The following is a 16,810-nucleotide window of genomic DNA, read 5'->3' on the forward strand; positions in this document are numbered from 1 at the left end:
CCCGCCCCTCCCGCCTGACGTCACCTGAATAGCGCCCACCGATTGGCTATTGGAACTGATTGGCAGCCACCGCCCCCGCGCTGCGGCACCTCCCCTTGGCGCGGGGGCTCCCCATTGGCGGGCGCGCGCGAGCCAGCGCCCCGCCCATCCCCGGCCCTCATGGGCGGTGCCCCTGGCCCTCACACCGGTACCCCGGCCCTCTGAGCGAGGGCTCCATTCCCCCTTCCCTCACCGCCTTCCCGTGTCCCTCACACCGGCACCCCGGCCCTCTGAGCGAGGGCTCCATTCTCCCTTCCCTCACCGTCTTCCCGTGTCCCTCACACCGGCACCCCGGCCCTCTGAGCGAGGGCTTCATTCCCCCTTCCCTCACCGTCTTCCCGTGTCCCTCACACCGGCACCCCCGGCCCTCGGACCGGCTCATCCTGTCCCCCCTTCCGTCACTACGTTCCCTCATCCTCCACACCGGCATTCCCGTCCCTCAGGCTGGCGGCTCGTCTCCTCTCTGCCGAAGTAGCCTTGGGAGCAATCTTCGTAGCCACAGAAGCCCGCACACGGAACTCCTCCGTCCCCGCGCCCTCCCGCCGCTGTCACCGCTCTCCCGCACTTGTGTCCTCGAGGAAGTCACTGTAGAAAAGGGCGAGCACTGACGGAAAAAAAAAGGAGAGGAATTGGGAAAACATTCCTGGGAATAGGAAGTGTGTGGGATGGTGGTGGTACCTCCACTGATGGCTACAGGTTCCCCAGGGATGTGATGACAAGTGCTCTATGTGTGCTCAACTCTGACCTTTCTCTTCCCAAGAGATGAACATGAGTTTTTTTTCCAATCTTTTAATATATATCTAACAGAAAATAATTCGGAACAACAGCCAGGGATTCACAGAGGTTGCTAAAGAATTGCTTATGGAGCTCCTGTGCCAGGTGTTTTTGCCTACACACACCAATTTCCTCCCCAGTCTGTCACGGTCCATCCAGTGTCCCCATGCCCTGCCCTTCTCATCATGGAAGGGCATTGATGGAACCCCAAACTTCAGGCTCTGCTGCCTTGGGAGAGAGGGAGGGAACGTGGAGGGAGTGAGGTCCAGGAGGGCCCGGAGTGCTCTGAGCAGGAGCTTTGAGCTGGGACCAGCAGGTGAGCAGGGACAGGCTGGAGCGAGCCAGCACAACCCTGACCTTTCCCCGGGCTAAATTACAACTGAAGAGCGTTTTGTAACCAGAAGATCTGGGCGTTTAAGGGGAACTGTGAGGTTGCTTCATAAATACATTCTGGTTTTACCAAAAAAAAAAAAAAAATCATAGACTGGTTTGGGTTGGAAAGGGCCTTAAAATTCATCCAGTTCCATCTGCTACCACTATCTCAGGCTGCTCCAAGCCCTGTCCAGCCCGGCCTTGGACATTTCCAGGAATCCAGGGGCAGCCACAGCTGCTCTGGGCACCCTGTGCCAGGGGCTGCCCACCCTCACAGGGAACAATTCCTTCCCAATATCCCATCTAACCCTGCCCTCTGGCAGTGAGAAGCCATTCCCTGTGCTCTTGTCCCTTCATGCCCTTGTCCCAAGAACTTCTCCAGCTCTTTTAGAGCTCCTTTAGGCACTGGTAGGAGCTCTGAGGTCTCCTTGGACTCTTCTCTTCTCCAGGCTGAACAATTCAAATTCTCTTAACCTTTGCTCATAGGTGTTCCATCCTTGTAATCACTGCTGTGCCCTCCTCTGGGCCTGCTCCAGCACTCCAGGTGGGATCTCACAAGAGCAGAGTACAGAAGAAAATCAACCATATTTCACTTTTTATCATATCCACCTCACTAAGAAGAGCAACAAAAAACTAACCCCCAAAACAAACAAAAAAAAAAAAAGCAAACCAAAAATCCCCTGAGTCTTAGCAGTGGTAACTTCTTAGTGCCTCTTGCTCTTTGTCCATAAATTGCCCTGACAAATTTATCAATGCTGGAAAAACAATTTATTTCTTGCACAAAGAAAACACGATATCCTAGTTGACACACAGAGAATTTGCATAGCTTCCCGTCACTAAAGCAAGCAATTTGAAAATATTCCTGAACCTTGTCATATCTTCTAACCAAATTGCTCAAACCTTGGATGTCAGGGAGCAGCACCATTGATGCCTTTGGAGAACAACGCCCTCGGAGGAAATTTTCCCAATGTGCAGTCAGCCTGATGCAGCGAGGGCTGGGAGGAGAGCAGATGATGTTGAGCTCTCTATAAACACACAGAGAGTAAGGCTCAATTTGCTAATATGTTTGTGTCTCCCACTAGCCCAATTCTGCCAGCAAACAGTGCCCTGCATCTGCTGCCAAAGATGAGTTCATAAAGCACCAAAAGGTTGTGCCTTAGGTGCTAAATTGCAAAATACATTTCAGAGTCATGACTGCTGAATGAATACACAGTAGTACCGTGCCCAGTTCCTTAAGTCCAGAGGCAGTCACTGTCTAGGAGCTATTGAAACCCTTTATTTCTAGTTGAAGTTATGACTTTTTGTGAAAAGCCTAACATTTTAAGGCTGAAAATAAGCAATTACCTCTCTGCTTTGAGTATTACACATTGTCCCTGTTCATTCTGCCTCTCTACTCCACTCTGGTGAGATCCCACCCGGAGTTCTGCATCCAGCTTTGGGGTCCCCAGCATGGGAAGAACAAGAACCTGCTGGAACAAGTCCAGAGGAGGCCACCAAGGGATGGAGCCAAGGGATCAGAGGGATGGAGCGAGAGAATTGGGATTGTTCAGCCTGGAGAAGTTTTGGGGTGACCTGACTGAGGCCTTCCAGTGCCTGGAGGAGCTGACAAGAAAGATGGAGAGAGAGTTTGGACAAGGACCTGGAGTGACTTCCTAATGCCAGAGAGTAGCTCTAGATTGGATATTAGGAAGCAGTTCCTCCATATTGAGTGTGGTGAGGCCCTGGCACAGGGTGCCCAGAGCAGCTGTGGCTGCCCCTGGATCCCTGGCAGTGCCCAAGGCCAGGCTGGACAGGGCTTGGAGCACCCTGGGATGGTGGAAGGTGTCCCTGCCCATGGCAGGGGAGTTTGGAACTGGGTGATCTTTAATGTCCCTTCCAACTCAAACCATGATTCTACAATCTCTGGTATGAGAGAAAAAAATCACATAATTTTATTTGTTGCCTACTCACGTTTCTTAAATAGCCTTATAGGATCCAGGATTTACAGTCCATGAGATCAATGGGATTTTCCCAGGTAAGAAATGCTGGTTTAAGGTTACATTGTTTTTTACTTTGACATTTCATTAGCATGGCATTTCATTAACATAGATCTGTTATCTCAGGTAATGCTAATGATGCCTTCTACCCATTTAGCCACAAAAATAACATGCTGAGAGCTACATCCCTTTAATCTTTCAAACTCAACTCAAGAGCTGCCTTTTACCTGCCTTTAAATGCTCTTATTCTTAAGCTCACCTCCAAATTGGTTTAGATTCATCCAACCATGCTCTTTTCACAATAAGCAGAAAAATATAGAAAGAACAAAACTTGTCCAAAGGATTAAGTAGCACCCATCATATAAGGGAAATGCACATCTGAAAAGGTAAAGAATGCAAACTAAAGGCAACCAAGATCAATTGAAGTGCTGAATCTTGGGTTCAGCTCTGCCTCATGGGGCTGGAGGCAAACTGCCCAGAGAGGTGAATTCAGAAGCCAGACATGCAGGAAAACAGCAGATTCCTGTCTGGAAGGCAGAGATTCAAAAACAAATAAATAAACAAGAAAAGGCTTGCTTGCTTTTGGATTCTGAAGATCTGAAAGAAGAAATAAAGACACAATGTGGAATGCACAGATACTATATGTAAATGTGGGGTTTTAGCTGATATGAACTTTTTCTGAGATTTAAAAATTATAAATATGAAATAACTCTCAAACTGGAATCTGGTTAATCAAGACCTGACAGAAAGTGCCTTCAAAGCTCTGTTTAATTTAAACCTGATCAGTTTTATGTAGGATCAGCGTCATGGCTTGCTTTCTTTCCTCCTTTGTTTTTGGTATTTATTATCAAGGCACAGAAAATATCCACTTTCTTCTTTAAACACTATCAAACTAGAATTTTAAACCATTCGCATTGTGCACAGTAGCAGCTATTACTGTAGATCTTGGAGGAATTGCTCTCAGCTAGATGAAGTATTTTATATGAATAAAAAATGGAAAGGAGAAGCTTAATGTGTACTATTTAGTTACCTGTAGATACCTAAAAGACTACACATGACAGTAACCAAAATATGGAAAAGTGAATCCATGAAATGTTCACATTTTACAGTAATTTGCCCTGCAGAAAAGAGGAAAACTCTGACCTACTTGAAGAAAGAGGGTTATTATATTCATTCTGCTAATCCAGAAAATACAATTTGACATGTAAGTAAACCATAAAGTTATAAGAAGGAACAAGTTAAGTCATGCCAGTTGTTAGGAGTAATTCCACAGCCCTGTCTCTGGCAGAAATGCTCATTGAAGTTGTTGGGAATTAGGCATGTGAGGAGACTGAGGAATTGCATCCCACTTATTGTGGTTGTTTAGAGGCAGAGTCAATAACAGGGAATTATTGTGTGTTGGTTTGGCTGCCCAGGCTCAGTGTGTGCCAGGCATTCACATGCTGCTCGTGGGAGCAGCTCAAGCACTGGTGCCAAGGCAGGATTGCAGGACCCTCACTCGAGTTTAACACTGCCTTAGGAACGCTGCAGGAAACATCCAGCATTCCTCAAAAGCTGATGTTTTGCCCCATGGCACCAGTATTCAATTCCTCAGTGGCATGGGACAGTTCCTCACCTCTGAGCTCAGGCTGGATATGGAGTTCACCAAGCCAGGAGTTCAAGGTGCAAGTTCATCATTACCTAAAACCAGCACACATCTGCAGAGCTGGCACAAGGACAGTTCCACCTCTCTTCCCACCCAGAGCAAAGCCTTCACCCAGGCTTCACCCTTTCTTCTGCTGTTGAAACTCTGCTGCCACTCAGCAAAAATGAAAAATAGGCACTTTTCTGAGCCAAAGGCAGGTTTGAAGGCAAACCTTGCAGTTAACATTGCTGGGGAACTCAACCTTCAGTCCCAGTCTGACAGTGAAGGATATCAAGCTACTGGAAAGTGACCAAAAGAAGCTACGAAGATGGTGAAGGGTCTGGAGGGGAGCCCATACAAATGGCAGCTGAGGTCACTTGGTTTGTTCAGTCTGGAGAAGAAGGGACTGAGGCGAGACCTCAGTCCCTTCTTAGGGACAAAGCTCTTAGTTTATTGTGTCAGGTTCTTAAAGACCCACAGATACAAAACCTGACAGCTTTGAAGGCTCCCATTTTGTGAAGTTGATGTAATTTCATATACTATCTCTTTTTTTTAAATGAATGTTTACAGTGTCTTACTTTAAACAATAGCAGTTGTTTATGATCAAAGCTACTATAATAAATCAGCATAGCACCCTACAGCTCCCTCACGATGGGCAGAGGAGGAGTACTAATCCCTGCTCTCTGTAACCAGGGATGGAGTGTGTCAGGGGAGGTTTGCTCTGGGGGTCAGCAGAAGCTTCCTCCCCCAAAGGGTGGCTGGGCCCTGAACAGACCCCCAGGACAGTGGGCAGAGCCCCAGCCTGACAGACTCCAGGAGCGTTCGGACAATGCTCTTAGGCACAGGGTGGGATTATTGGATTGTCCATAGTGCCTTACATAGAAAAATGGCTTTCCATGGCCCATGATTGTGTTATGCTGCTTGTTTACTGACAGTAGAACTCTACATTAAGACATATCTTGCAGGACAAGAAAGCTTAGCCTTTCCTGCAGCACAGCTAGAATATTTCACAGTGCAGTGTGTCAGAGCAGGGCAGCAACAAACTGTAATGCATGCAAAGCAGATCTGCCTCTCAAGTCCACTTAGAGATTTCTCTTTTAGTTCATATCTTTCAAGATAGTTTGGCAAAGCATAGCACAGCCCCCTCAAAATAATGCTGTTTTATTGGATGGGTGTTAGTTAACCCAGCGTAAAGCACCACAAACAACCCTTAGAGCTGATATTCCTTTTGCAATATAAACCTTGAGCTACAGTTCATACTTATCCTCCCTGATTTGTATGTTGGCTTATTTTACAAAGATTTCCATGATACTCTGTTAGATGACAGCATGGATAACTGAATTACAGAAACAAAGGAATTTAAATTGCTGTCTTCTCTCAGGCAGTGTTCCCCATGTTTGAACTTACACTGTCATTTTCCTCTGCAGCTCAGCAATACCTACATCCAGAGCCTTCCACAAATGAGGTGAGATGTTTTATTTCTGTGCAAAACCTAAAGATGAATTATAAACTCCTTCATTTCTCGGACTTGTAATTAATTTAATGAGCCTTTCTACACACATTTCTGATGAGCATCACATTCCTTGGATATCATACCAGCAAAAAGACAAATTGGAGAGAGCTTGGGAAAAACAATCTTTTTTTTGGCTTTCCCAAGACAGATTAAAAGAGCTTTATAAATGGCATTTTATAGCATAGAACTCACAAATGTTAAAATACAATCCAAGGAAAATTGGAGTGAGACTTGGTTTAAATTTCAGGTTTCAAGTGCCTTGGATGTGACCTTGCTTCTTCCTTGAATGAATGTATTTTGATTTGGATCCTGAGGAACTTGTGCTTCCTAACTTACAATCTTCATTCTTGGATTTTATCAGGACAATGATTTCTGGAAAACTCCTTTACATGCTCTCCTGACTTTGAAAATCTGCCCCAGATGGCAGCTCTGAGAGCACACAGAAAACAAACATAAATACTTCTAACTGGGTAATAAGAATAAATACCTTGTCAATTTGGTTAATCTCGGGACTGAGCACTGAACATCTGGATATGCATTTTCTCAGGAGCTGGGAAACTTCTCAGAATTCCAGCGTCACACATCCCCACCGGCCCTGCTGTGGCAGAGTGTGACATTGCTGCCACCAGGATTGCCAACCTTGCTAAATGGTGAGCACTGAGCTCTGACCTCAGGGCTGCTGTGCTCAGACACTGGACAGGTTACATAATGCACCAGGTCAGGCTTTAGCTGGGCATCACTGAGGTGAAAGATCAGCAGGGTGACTGATTGCATCACCTGTCACTCGTCATTACCCCAGACTTCCTGCACTTCCCCAGGCAGGACTTTAAAAAATCCTTAGATTTTTCTAGAATATTAGATAATTGAGAAAATTAAAAGTTTTCTCGATACATCTTAGGACAAAGGAATTTGCTTTCAATCTGTTGTTTCAAGACAATTTCTTTCATCATAATTGTTTTCAAAAATCACACACCTTGAGATATGGAAGCATGGAAAGCATAGAAAAGGAAGGAATCTTCAGAAAGACCTTGACAGAAATTGTCTACTCTTCAGCTATCGAGTGCCTGTTCCTTAGAAGGGACAAATAAACTGGTAAAGAATTTAATTCATTCTTTTCTCTCTGCAGCTTGTCTAACAGAGTTCCCTGCCCATGACAGGGGTGTTGGAACTAGGTGGTCTTTAAGGTCCTTTCCCACCCAAACTGTACTAGGACTCATCAGTTGTTCTTCTGGAGCAATTCCAGTGAAATGCAGCAAAATCCTGAATTCAGCAATGCTTGTGCTTTGCAGAGTAATTCCATGGAAGGGACTGGATGATAAGGGGAGCTGTCAGTCCAGTTGGTACCCACTAACACCACGGGAGGTATCAGATTTTGGGACATCATCACAGAACTGACCACAGAGCTGAAAGGACAAGGTTTCAACTGACCCAACTCTTAGTTTGTTGTGTCAGGTTCTTAAAGACCCACAGATACAAAACCTGACAGCTTTGAAGGTTCCCATTTTGCAAAGTTGATGTAATTTCATATATTATCTCTTTTTTTTTAAATGAATGTTTACAGTGTCTTACTTTAAACAATAGCAGTTGTTTATGATCAAAGCTACTATAATAAATCAGCATGTGTAGAAAGGAGAAAAATCTTTTATTTGCATTGATCTTGTACATAGATCTGGTATTACCCAAAGTGTTTTCAATCTGTCAGAGGCTGCTCAGTGGAAAAGCACAGATCTTGAATACTGCTAAAATCCCTCTGCAGTGTTGCAGCGTGCCTAAGCCCCATGGAATGCCACATTTTTAATTACATTTTTCCTGTGGCATTACAAAGAACACAGGAAAAGCAATTATCAGCTTGAGAAAGAAGCCAGCTTGGGAACTCTTCAGTGTTTGAAGGGGAAAATCTAAGAGAAATGGAGTTTAATATTAGTGCTACAGTAGAAAGCAGTGGTAGTGTTGCTACAGGCTGCATGAATCACAGCCACCACAGAAGAGCTCCTGTGAACAACATGGTAAAGATGCCAGCTAAGAGGATAAGCAAACCTGTAACAAGCAGCTCATAAATTAGTTGTACACATCATTATCTTCCCAGAAACTTTTTCTGAGTGCACTACCAGAAATGGGGCCCACAACGTGAGTTTGCCATGACAACAAAGTGCTGTAAAGATCAAGGTGACTTCAGCTGATACAGGGTCATACTGGAAAACAAAAATGGTTCAGGCCTAGTGATGCAAGAACATAATTATCAATTTTTCTTCAGGAGGATCTCACCCACCAAATATTTTGCTAGACATCTCGTCTGCCTGTGAGTTATAAATCTGCTGAAAATCAGACTTTGCTCCCATTCCTGAGAGGTGTTTGGGAGCACAGCAACACTTCTCATTCGTTCCTGAGTCACCAGAGAGCGCTGCCATGCACCTCTCAACCTCTGCTGCCACCAGCAGGTGAGACTCACATGCTCCACAGTGACCACAAAAATCAGTGACCACATCTCTTCTGAAGGAACTCCTGTTCTGCCAGAAACAGGGGAAGTAGGAGTCCTTTGAGCTCTCTCTGCTCCTTGTCTTGGGTCATCTCTGGCTCTCTCACGGTCCTACTTGATCTCAGTGAGGAAAAATCCACAGGTGGAAAACAGGGGAGTCTGTTCTCACCTCAAGAACCTCTGTGTAGGTAGCACAAATCTTATTACACATGTTCGAATAATAATGAGAGAGAGAACAAGAGAGAGATTGCTAGGAAGGAAATAGACTTTAGTTTAATTTTCCAGTCATGTATTACACAACAAATCCCATTGATTTCCTTCAAGAAAAATGCTTGGTCAATGACATGCCAATAAATATATTTTATCTTTTGTTCCTCAATTTATTTAATTTTTCATTGTATTCTTCCAAGTTTGCAAGCTCAGCTGTATGAATTGTTGTGGATATTTTTTCCTAAGTACGGTTCTGAAATTCTGGTTAAATTGACATTTCTAACATTTCCCTAACTGTGATGTCACAGTGTGCCTCCCTGTACTTGTTTCATTATCAGGTAAAATGAAGTCTGTTTCCAAAGTGATTTTGTGGTTCTTGGACTCAGAATTGGCAGCAGTTTGGTCAGTTTGCCTCCAGCTGCTGCTGCCTGCTCACTGCAGACACTGGTAGGTGCTGAATCACAGAATTGTTTGGGTTGGAAGGGGTCTTAAAGATCACCATGTTCCAACTCTATGCCATGGGCAGAGATGCCACCCACCAGATCAGGTTGCCCAGGCATGAGGGAGGCTCCTAACTTTCCTGTTCTCTCTGGAGCATTTGAATTCAAAGCTCTTTTAATTTAATATAGATGCATTTTTGCTTTTTACACTTAGGACTTACTTGTGATTCCTTTTAACATCTATATTCAGCTGTGAGTAAAGTCAGTTTCTGTCTGTGCCTGATAATATTGCACAAATCTTTATTCAGAATTGTTAGAGATAATGGATACTCAGTGGGGCATTTCTAGAAGTGTTACCAGTGCAAATGGCCTCATCTGGGCAACACAAAGTTTGACTGCAATTGCTGTTCCCAGGACTGCTTGGAATAAGTGCCCAGTCACCACATCCCTAACAAGAATAATCCACCCAAGCAGCCCCTGCTCAACAAAGCAGGGAGGGAAAGCTCTGTCCAAAGGGCTTGGAAGAGTTCAGCCAGGAAGACTTTGGTGGCCTGGGATCAGAGCCAAAAATCTGCATTCCCACTGATGTGTGTCCCCCTTCCAGTGCCATACAGAGGTGCAAGTCATGCAAAGTGGGGACCATGACTGCTACATTCTCTGGAAATGACTGTGAAACATCTTTTGGGAATCTGGGCTAGAAGTGACTAAACAGAGTGATAGCAAAAGAAAGGCTAGAGCATCTTGCATAGGAATCAATATTTCCTCTAAAGTTAATACAGTTTTGGCAAGGGTAAAATTGCTGGCAAAGCAGAGCCTTGAAAGGTTTATGAAAAGCAAAAACCACATCTTGAAGGAAGAGACAATTTGTACTATTTATTTTGACTTGTTACATGCCCTGGTTTTTTGTGATTTACACTTTTCAAGGAGAAGAAGTAACCATATGACCATACCAGGGCACAAGCCTGTCTTGTACCAGGGATGTGGGGACGCTGTGGATAACCAACCCTGTCATGCTCTGGGAACCTCTTAAGAGTGACAGCAAAGTGACATCAAGACCTGTTTTTTGCATGGACAGTGATGACAATCACAGGTAGGAGGCCATGAATAGTCAAGAGGATTTAGGTCTAATTAGTCCCAACTTGAGGCAGAGAAGATGGACTAGGCCAGCCTGCAGGAATGTCTTCCCCACCCTGCAGGACTTGAGCGCTTAACTGCCCATGAGCAGCCAGAAGTGGACACAGTTTGTCAGCAGTGATGGCTCAGGCTTTTGGGACTGCTGGTTGCCTGGCCAGAAAGGCAGGCAGCTCTGGATGCACCCCAAGCAGCTGAAATGCCCCCGTCTTTTGTAACTCTAACCTTAATTAGGGCTTAAAAGTTACTTTAATTAACCTCCAAGTAAAGGCATCCACACAGCAGCCATGACTTCCAAGCCCGTGACCTGAGGTGAACTTCGTGCTCTGTTAATAGCTCTGCAAAGCACTGAGGAGACACTGGGCACCTCCTCTCGCTGTGGAAAGGCAGCCTCAGGTCATTACAGCTGGCCCAAGCTCAGGCTTGTGGCTCTCACACCCTTGATCCCTGCAAAGCTGGAAGTCAGGAGGGTGACTTTGGCAAGAGAGGGTTATCCCATCACCCATCTCCTCACAGCCAGCCCAGAGGATGAGGTGTCACCCTCAGTCACCGACATGCAACACAGGGACCATCAAGACCCACACCAGGTGGGCAAATAGTCCACAAAGCAGACAGTGCCTCATCCCAGTAAAATTAAAAACAACCAAACAGGGAACAATTTAAAAACCCTTTTTATTTAGACCAACACAAGAGCTAGATAGGATTTATGAGCTAAGTTTTTTGGTTGGAAAGCCAATGTGTACTTTAAAGCATTGTCAGAGACAGAGAGGATACAGTCTGGAGTACTGTGTTGTAATAATTTGTAAAACTGCATGAGACAGATTTTTTTAAACCAATTACTTCCCATCCATTCAGGGACAGATGAGCCCCCAGCTAAAATTCCTTTTCATTCCGATGCTTGTAACGATGAAGATGAAATGTGATTTTCCTTCTAACAAATGCTCCAAAAAGCAAAACCAGAAAAAGCATGTGTTTCTCTGTTATGGAAAGTAGGTCTCAGCATGCTGGAAATTCTGTGTTTTACTTACTTTCTACCACAAATGCCCCATTTTTAAAGAAATGAATAATGTAATCATTTTCTCTGATTTATGTTTTCTTTTCTGCCTCATTTGGCACTAATGCTGTGTTATTACAAGAACAACTGGTCTCTGCAAAAAGAATGATCTTTAGATTTCTTATCCAAAACCTGTGAAGTCATTGGGACTGAACTGCAGAGAAAGGCAGAGAGGCCATGGACATGAGCAGCAGTTGAACACTTTCCCACTGACCAGGCAGATTTTTCCTTCTTGTCTTCCAGTGACACAGAGCTGCATTTTCCTGCACCTTCCCAAACAAAGCTCTCCTCCAGGTAGGGTGTCAAGAACGTGACTGGCAGTTTTCAGAAACGATAACGAAACGTGGGTCAAACAGGGCTCAGCAGAGTCCCACGAGCACAGTCAGAGCCTGGGGACGACTTCACTGCCGAGCATCCCTGGGATTCGACACGGCCGCCTGCACCCTCATCAGCATCGGGATCGCAGCAGTGCTAACGAGTGCCACAGCTCCCGAGCCCCCGAGGCTTCAGACGTGTGCTGGCAAGCCGAACAGCAACGAGGAGCATCTTAACAATGAACTTGGAGAAGAATCTGCAGGGAATTAGTGTCAGGCATGTGTAAAGAGGGTTACTTTTCCCATCTCCAACACCTATAATTACATCTCAAAGGTGCTAATAAAATCCAGTGGTTACAGTGGAGTGGTTTTTTCTCTGTGTGTCAAAGTTAAGCATGCTGCCGCGACGCCTAGGAAAAATCAACTTTCTTACACTTCAATGGCCACGCAAGCAGCAGAAGTGATGACGGTGTTCCCCGCTGGGTCAGAAGGGCTGAGGTGCGCTCCTGGCTCCCGGGGCTGCCCCGCCGCTGCCGCCTCAGAGGTGCGGGGCGTAGAAGGGGCCGAGGTACGCGGGGCCCAGGAAGGGCGCGAAGGGGCCGGCGCCCAGCGGGAAGGGGGCGGCCGGCGGCACCAGCGCGTTGGCGGCGGCGTAGGAAGGGAAAGTCTGGAAGGGCAGAGCGGCGGGGCCCGGCGGGCTGGGGCTGCCGCCGCTCGCCGCCGCCGCGGGGGATGCTGCGGGGGCCGCCCCGTCGGCGCCCGGGTGCTGCTTCTTCCACTTGGTGCGGCGGTTCTGGAACCAGATCTTCACCTGCGTCTCGGTGAGGCTGAGGGACAGCGCCAGGCTGAGGCGCTCGCAGACCGACAGGTACCGCGTGGCTCGGAACTTGTTCTCCAGGGCCACCAGCTGCTCGTAGGTGAAGGCGGTGCGCGCCCGCCGCGGCTTCCCGCAGCCCGGCTCTGCCCGCCGCCGCCGGGCGCTCCGCGGCGAGCCCGGCTCCTCCGGCCCGGGCGGGCTCGCGGTGCCGCTCCCGTCCGCGCTCGGCTCCTCCTCGTCGCGCTCCTGCCCCGCGTCCTCGGCGCCGCTCTCCGCCGGGGCGTGCGCATCTAGGTGAGACCGCGGGGATCGTCAGGCGATAGCGCACCCTCCTCCCGTTCCCCCTCCGAACCCCGCGCTTCTGCTCCCACATCCCTCTCTCCCCCCAGCATAAGGGCAATCGTTAAAAATAAAATAAAGGGGAGAAAAATTCCGCCCGTCGTGCGAGACCCCCCGCCCCCCGCGTCCCCCACTGTGCCACCGCATCCGCGGTGGGGAGGGGGGAGCCGTCGATATGGATTTCTTACCAATTAAAAAAGAAGTTATTAAAGTCCCCTTCTGAAGCGAAATAAATCCCCTCCCCCCCCTCCCCATCCCTGCGCTAATGGAGTTTCAGATTTGCGAGGGCCAGATCGATAGATGTCATCTATTAAAGGTAAGTTTTAATCGAACAATATTAGGATCAGGCCGGGGGAAGGAGGTTTGAAGTGGGCACCTGCAAGCTGCGGGGAGGAGATAGGCGGGAGTCGGTAATAGGATATCGATCACCGGGAGCTAAGGCATCCTCCGGTGGGGACGGGCTGAGCAATTACCCAGCCGGCCGTCCCGCGGGCCGGGGCATCCGACCGCTGCCGCCCCGGGGAACGGAGCGCCCGGGGGCCGCCCTCGCTGGAGGGAAGAAACCCGTGCGGTGCCTCGCTAAGAGCCGCGGCCCGTCCGGCGCCGGGGCGGGGCGGCGGCGCGCCCTGATGTGCGCCCTCCTGCTCCGGCCGCAGAGGATGCTCCGCACGCCGGGAGCCGGGCGGGGCGCGCGGATATCGAGAACTTCTCCCTTCGCATCATCCAGACTTAAAACACAGTTCCAGCCCCCCTTCCCTCGCTCCTGCGGGACCCCGCGCGGGGAGCGCGTCCCGCGGGGCCGAGGGTCCCCGTGTGCCGGCGCCTCCACCTGCGCGCCCCGCCAGCGCCGGCCGGAGAAACGCGAGCGCGTTCCTACCATGTGCCTCTAGTTTATTCCTCCCGCTGCCGGGAGCAGCAGCGTCCTTTCCTATTTCAACTCTTCCCAAACTTTTCTCCCGCTCGCCCGAGCGGGGGGCGCTGCCCCAGCTCCCCGAGGCCGGTTCGCGTCTTCTGCTGAATTTCTGGGGATCCAGGATGTCTAAGATGGAGAAGGAGATTTTATGATGGATGGGGGCCGCCTTGGCCCCGCGGTCCGGGCATTCCGGCATCCCACCCCACCCTCCGCGCTTCCCGGAGACCTGCTGGCTCCCAGCGCGGAGCCGGCGGAGCGCGGGGCCGGGCCGGGCCGCTCCGGAGCCGCACGCTCGGCGCTGGCGGCGCGGAGTGAGCGGCGGGGAGGAGGGTCGGCCGGGGAGGCGGAGGGGCCGGCGGCGGGGTGGGGGCAGAGGAGGGGGCAGCGCAGCCATTGGCACGCCGCCCCCGCGCCCCCTCCCCGCCGCGCTGCCTCCGCGGGGGCGCAGCGGGCGCCTCCCTCCAGCGCAGCCTCTCGGCGGCGGGGCTTTCCCGTTACCTGCCCCGGGTTGGGCGGGGGGACGTGCAGAGGGGGCGGCCAGGAGTCCCTGGCACCGGAGCAGGGACCTCCGCCGGAGCGGGGATGCGGCCGCACGCGGCAGCCCGACGGCAGCTGGTGTCCCCCGGGGCCCGGAGAGCCACCGGCTGCACCTGTCCCCTCGCCCTCCGCTGAGCCACCTGCAGCTGTCCCGGTCAGTGCCGCTCCAGCGGGGTGAGCCGTGTGTTCAGAGGCACCCAGAGAGGAGGGACGGCTCCTGCATCTCTCTCCTGCACTGGGCAGAATCCAAGCTCCAAGTGCTCCCTGTGCCAGCAGCCGCTGTTTGAGATGTGAAGCTACTGCCTGGTCCTCAGGGAGAAAGGAGCAGCTTTTTGTGGGGGAGCAGCTTGGGATCAGTGTAGTTCAGACCTCTGGGCCACTCCTGCAACTCTCCCATGGTGTTCACACCGTTCCCAGTTAGCAGGCAGGGGAAACTGATGCCTGCCTGTGCTGGAGGAGCTCCTACCCACTGAGCAAGCCCCTAACCAACCCTCCTTGTCTCGGGGGAAAACACTTGGTTGCCTGTTCACACTATAACTGGGACAGGGGAGGTGACAGCAGGCCAGGCCTCCCCACTCTGCAGCAGCCTCGGGACCACTTCTAGCCAGTTCTGCTCATTGAAAACACTTGCAGTGTATTTTTGTACATCTGTATCTGTTTGGGGGGATGCTTTTCACTCTCCTTGGCATTTCAGCATTTGTTGGTGCCACAAATCATCAGATAGATTGGGGAAAGGCACCCTTGAGCCAGGGAAGGCAACCCTCACTAGGAATCTGCTGCTCCACCTGCTTCTATTCCAGTGAAGAGATGCAGAGCACTGCCCTCCTCTTCCTCCTCTTCATCGCTGTCTCAGCCTCAGCAGAATTTGGCTCACAAATAATTCTTGGCATAGGCCTTAAGATAAGAGGAAAGCAAGAAGATGAGATGATGATGTGCAAGGGTGATGTGATTAAAAGTAATTGTTACTGTTAATTATCTAAAAGCCCATTTGGTACTGGCCTCTGGGGTAGAAAACCACGAGAATGTAGAAGAGAAGGGAGCTCAGACCTGAGGAGTTCACACTCAGAAGCTACAGGTGGCTAAAGCTGGGTTTTGGAGATGTGGGAGGTGGTGAACTGGGAAAAAAAATCTGGTATATGTGAGACTACAAATACTTCTCTTTGAGTTTTGGGTCTGCAGGGGGTGAGAATGTAAATTGCAGCATTGAAATGAATCTGTGAGCTACAAGATGTTTTCAAATCTCATCAGTTTCACATGTATGTACACAAGAACCTACAAACACACGCATGTGGAAGGGCACATACTCATGGATTAGTTCCAGCACTCTGAAGTTAGTCCGTTTCCCAGCTCAGGCATTAAAATTCAGCCCAAGTGCTGTCTTTAAATTGCTTTGATGCTAGGTGGGTTTCAACCCTGACCTGTCCTGATGGCAAGTGATGGCTGTAACAAGCTGTGGATCAATATTCATAGCGGGTGTCCTGCACTGATAACACTATCCAAGACAATGTTCACTATCGCTGCAGACAGCTGAGATATTGTGCCATTAGTAATGTTGTTTTAAATAACCTGATCCATTTCTGAGTCTATTTAATGAATTTCACAGTTTAGATATTATCTTTAGGGAGAAGCCAGAGGCTATTCCAGAAGCGGTGATGCAAATCAATGCTGCCAAGGCTCCTCTGCTTTCCTTAAAACAAAATGGACTATAATTCCACCACAGCTCCTTATACATTCTGGGAGTCGTGCCATGCTATTGATGACATTAGCAACGAGAAGATATTTGGGAGAAAACAATACTATCCGTAAAGCTGGAACACAGCTGATAACATCTTATCTGCGATTGTAAAATTCTTTACACGGTGACTCAGTGGTTGTTTTTTTTTTTCCTTGATTGTCATATGAACCACAGAATGGTTTGGGTTGGAAGGGGCGTTAAAAACCATCCAATTTCACTCCGCTGCCATGGGTGGGGATGCCACCCACTAGGGCAGGTTTGGGTTGGAAGGGGCGTTTAAACTCATCCAATTTCACTGCACTGCCATGGGTGGGGATGCCACCCACTAGGGCAGGTTTTGGTTGGAAGGGGCGTTTAAACTCATCCAATTTCACTGCACTGCCATGGTTGGTGATGCCACCCGCTAGGGCAGGTTGCCCCGCATCCAGGCTGGCCGTGACCGCTTCCAGCGCTGCGGCAGCGGCCGTTCCAGCGCGCTGCGCCCCGCGGCGGGGCGGGCTCGGGGCGGAGCGGAGCCGGGACTGCATTTCCCGGCAGCGCCGCGGC

At 49.2% G+C, this 16,810-nt stretch overlaps 1 protein-coding gene across 1 annotated transcript; it reads right to left on the reverse strand.

Annotated features, from left to right (window-relative positions):
• Positions 1-12,461: 12,461 nt before the first annotated feature.
• On the reverse strand, positions 12,462-14,386 carry NKX1-2 (NK1 homeobox 2). Its single transcript, XM_066555114.1, is given in 4 exon segments — positions 12,462-13,030; positions 13,957-14,118; positions 14,219-14,338; positions 14,341-14,386. Coding segments are annotated over 4 exon segments (897 nt in total).
• Between the last annotated feature and the right edge of the window lie 2,424 nt (positions 14,387-16,810).

Source organism: Molothrus aeneus, chromosome 8, assembly GCF_037042795.1.
Source record: "Molothrus aeneus isolate 106 chromosome 8, BPBGC_Maene_1.0, whole genome shotgun sequence".
Taxonomy (NCBI): Eukaryota; Metazoa; Chordata; class Aves; order Passeriformes; family Icteridae; genus Molothrus; species Molothrus aeneus.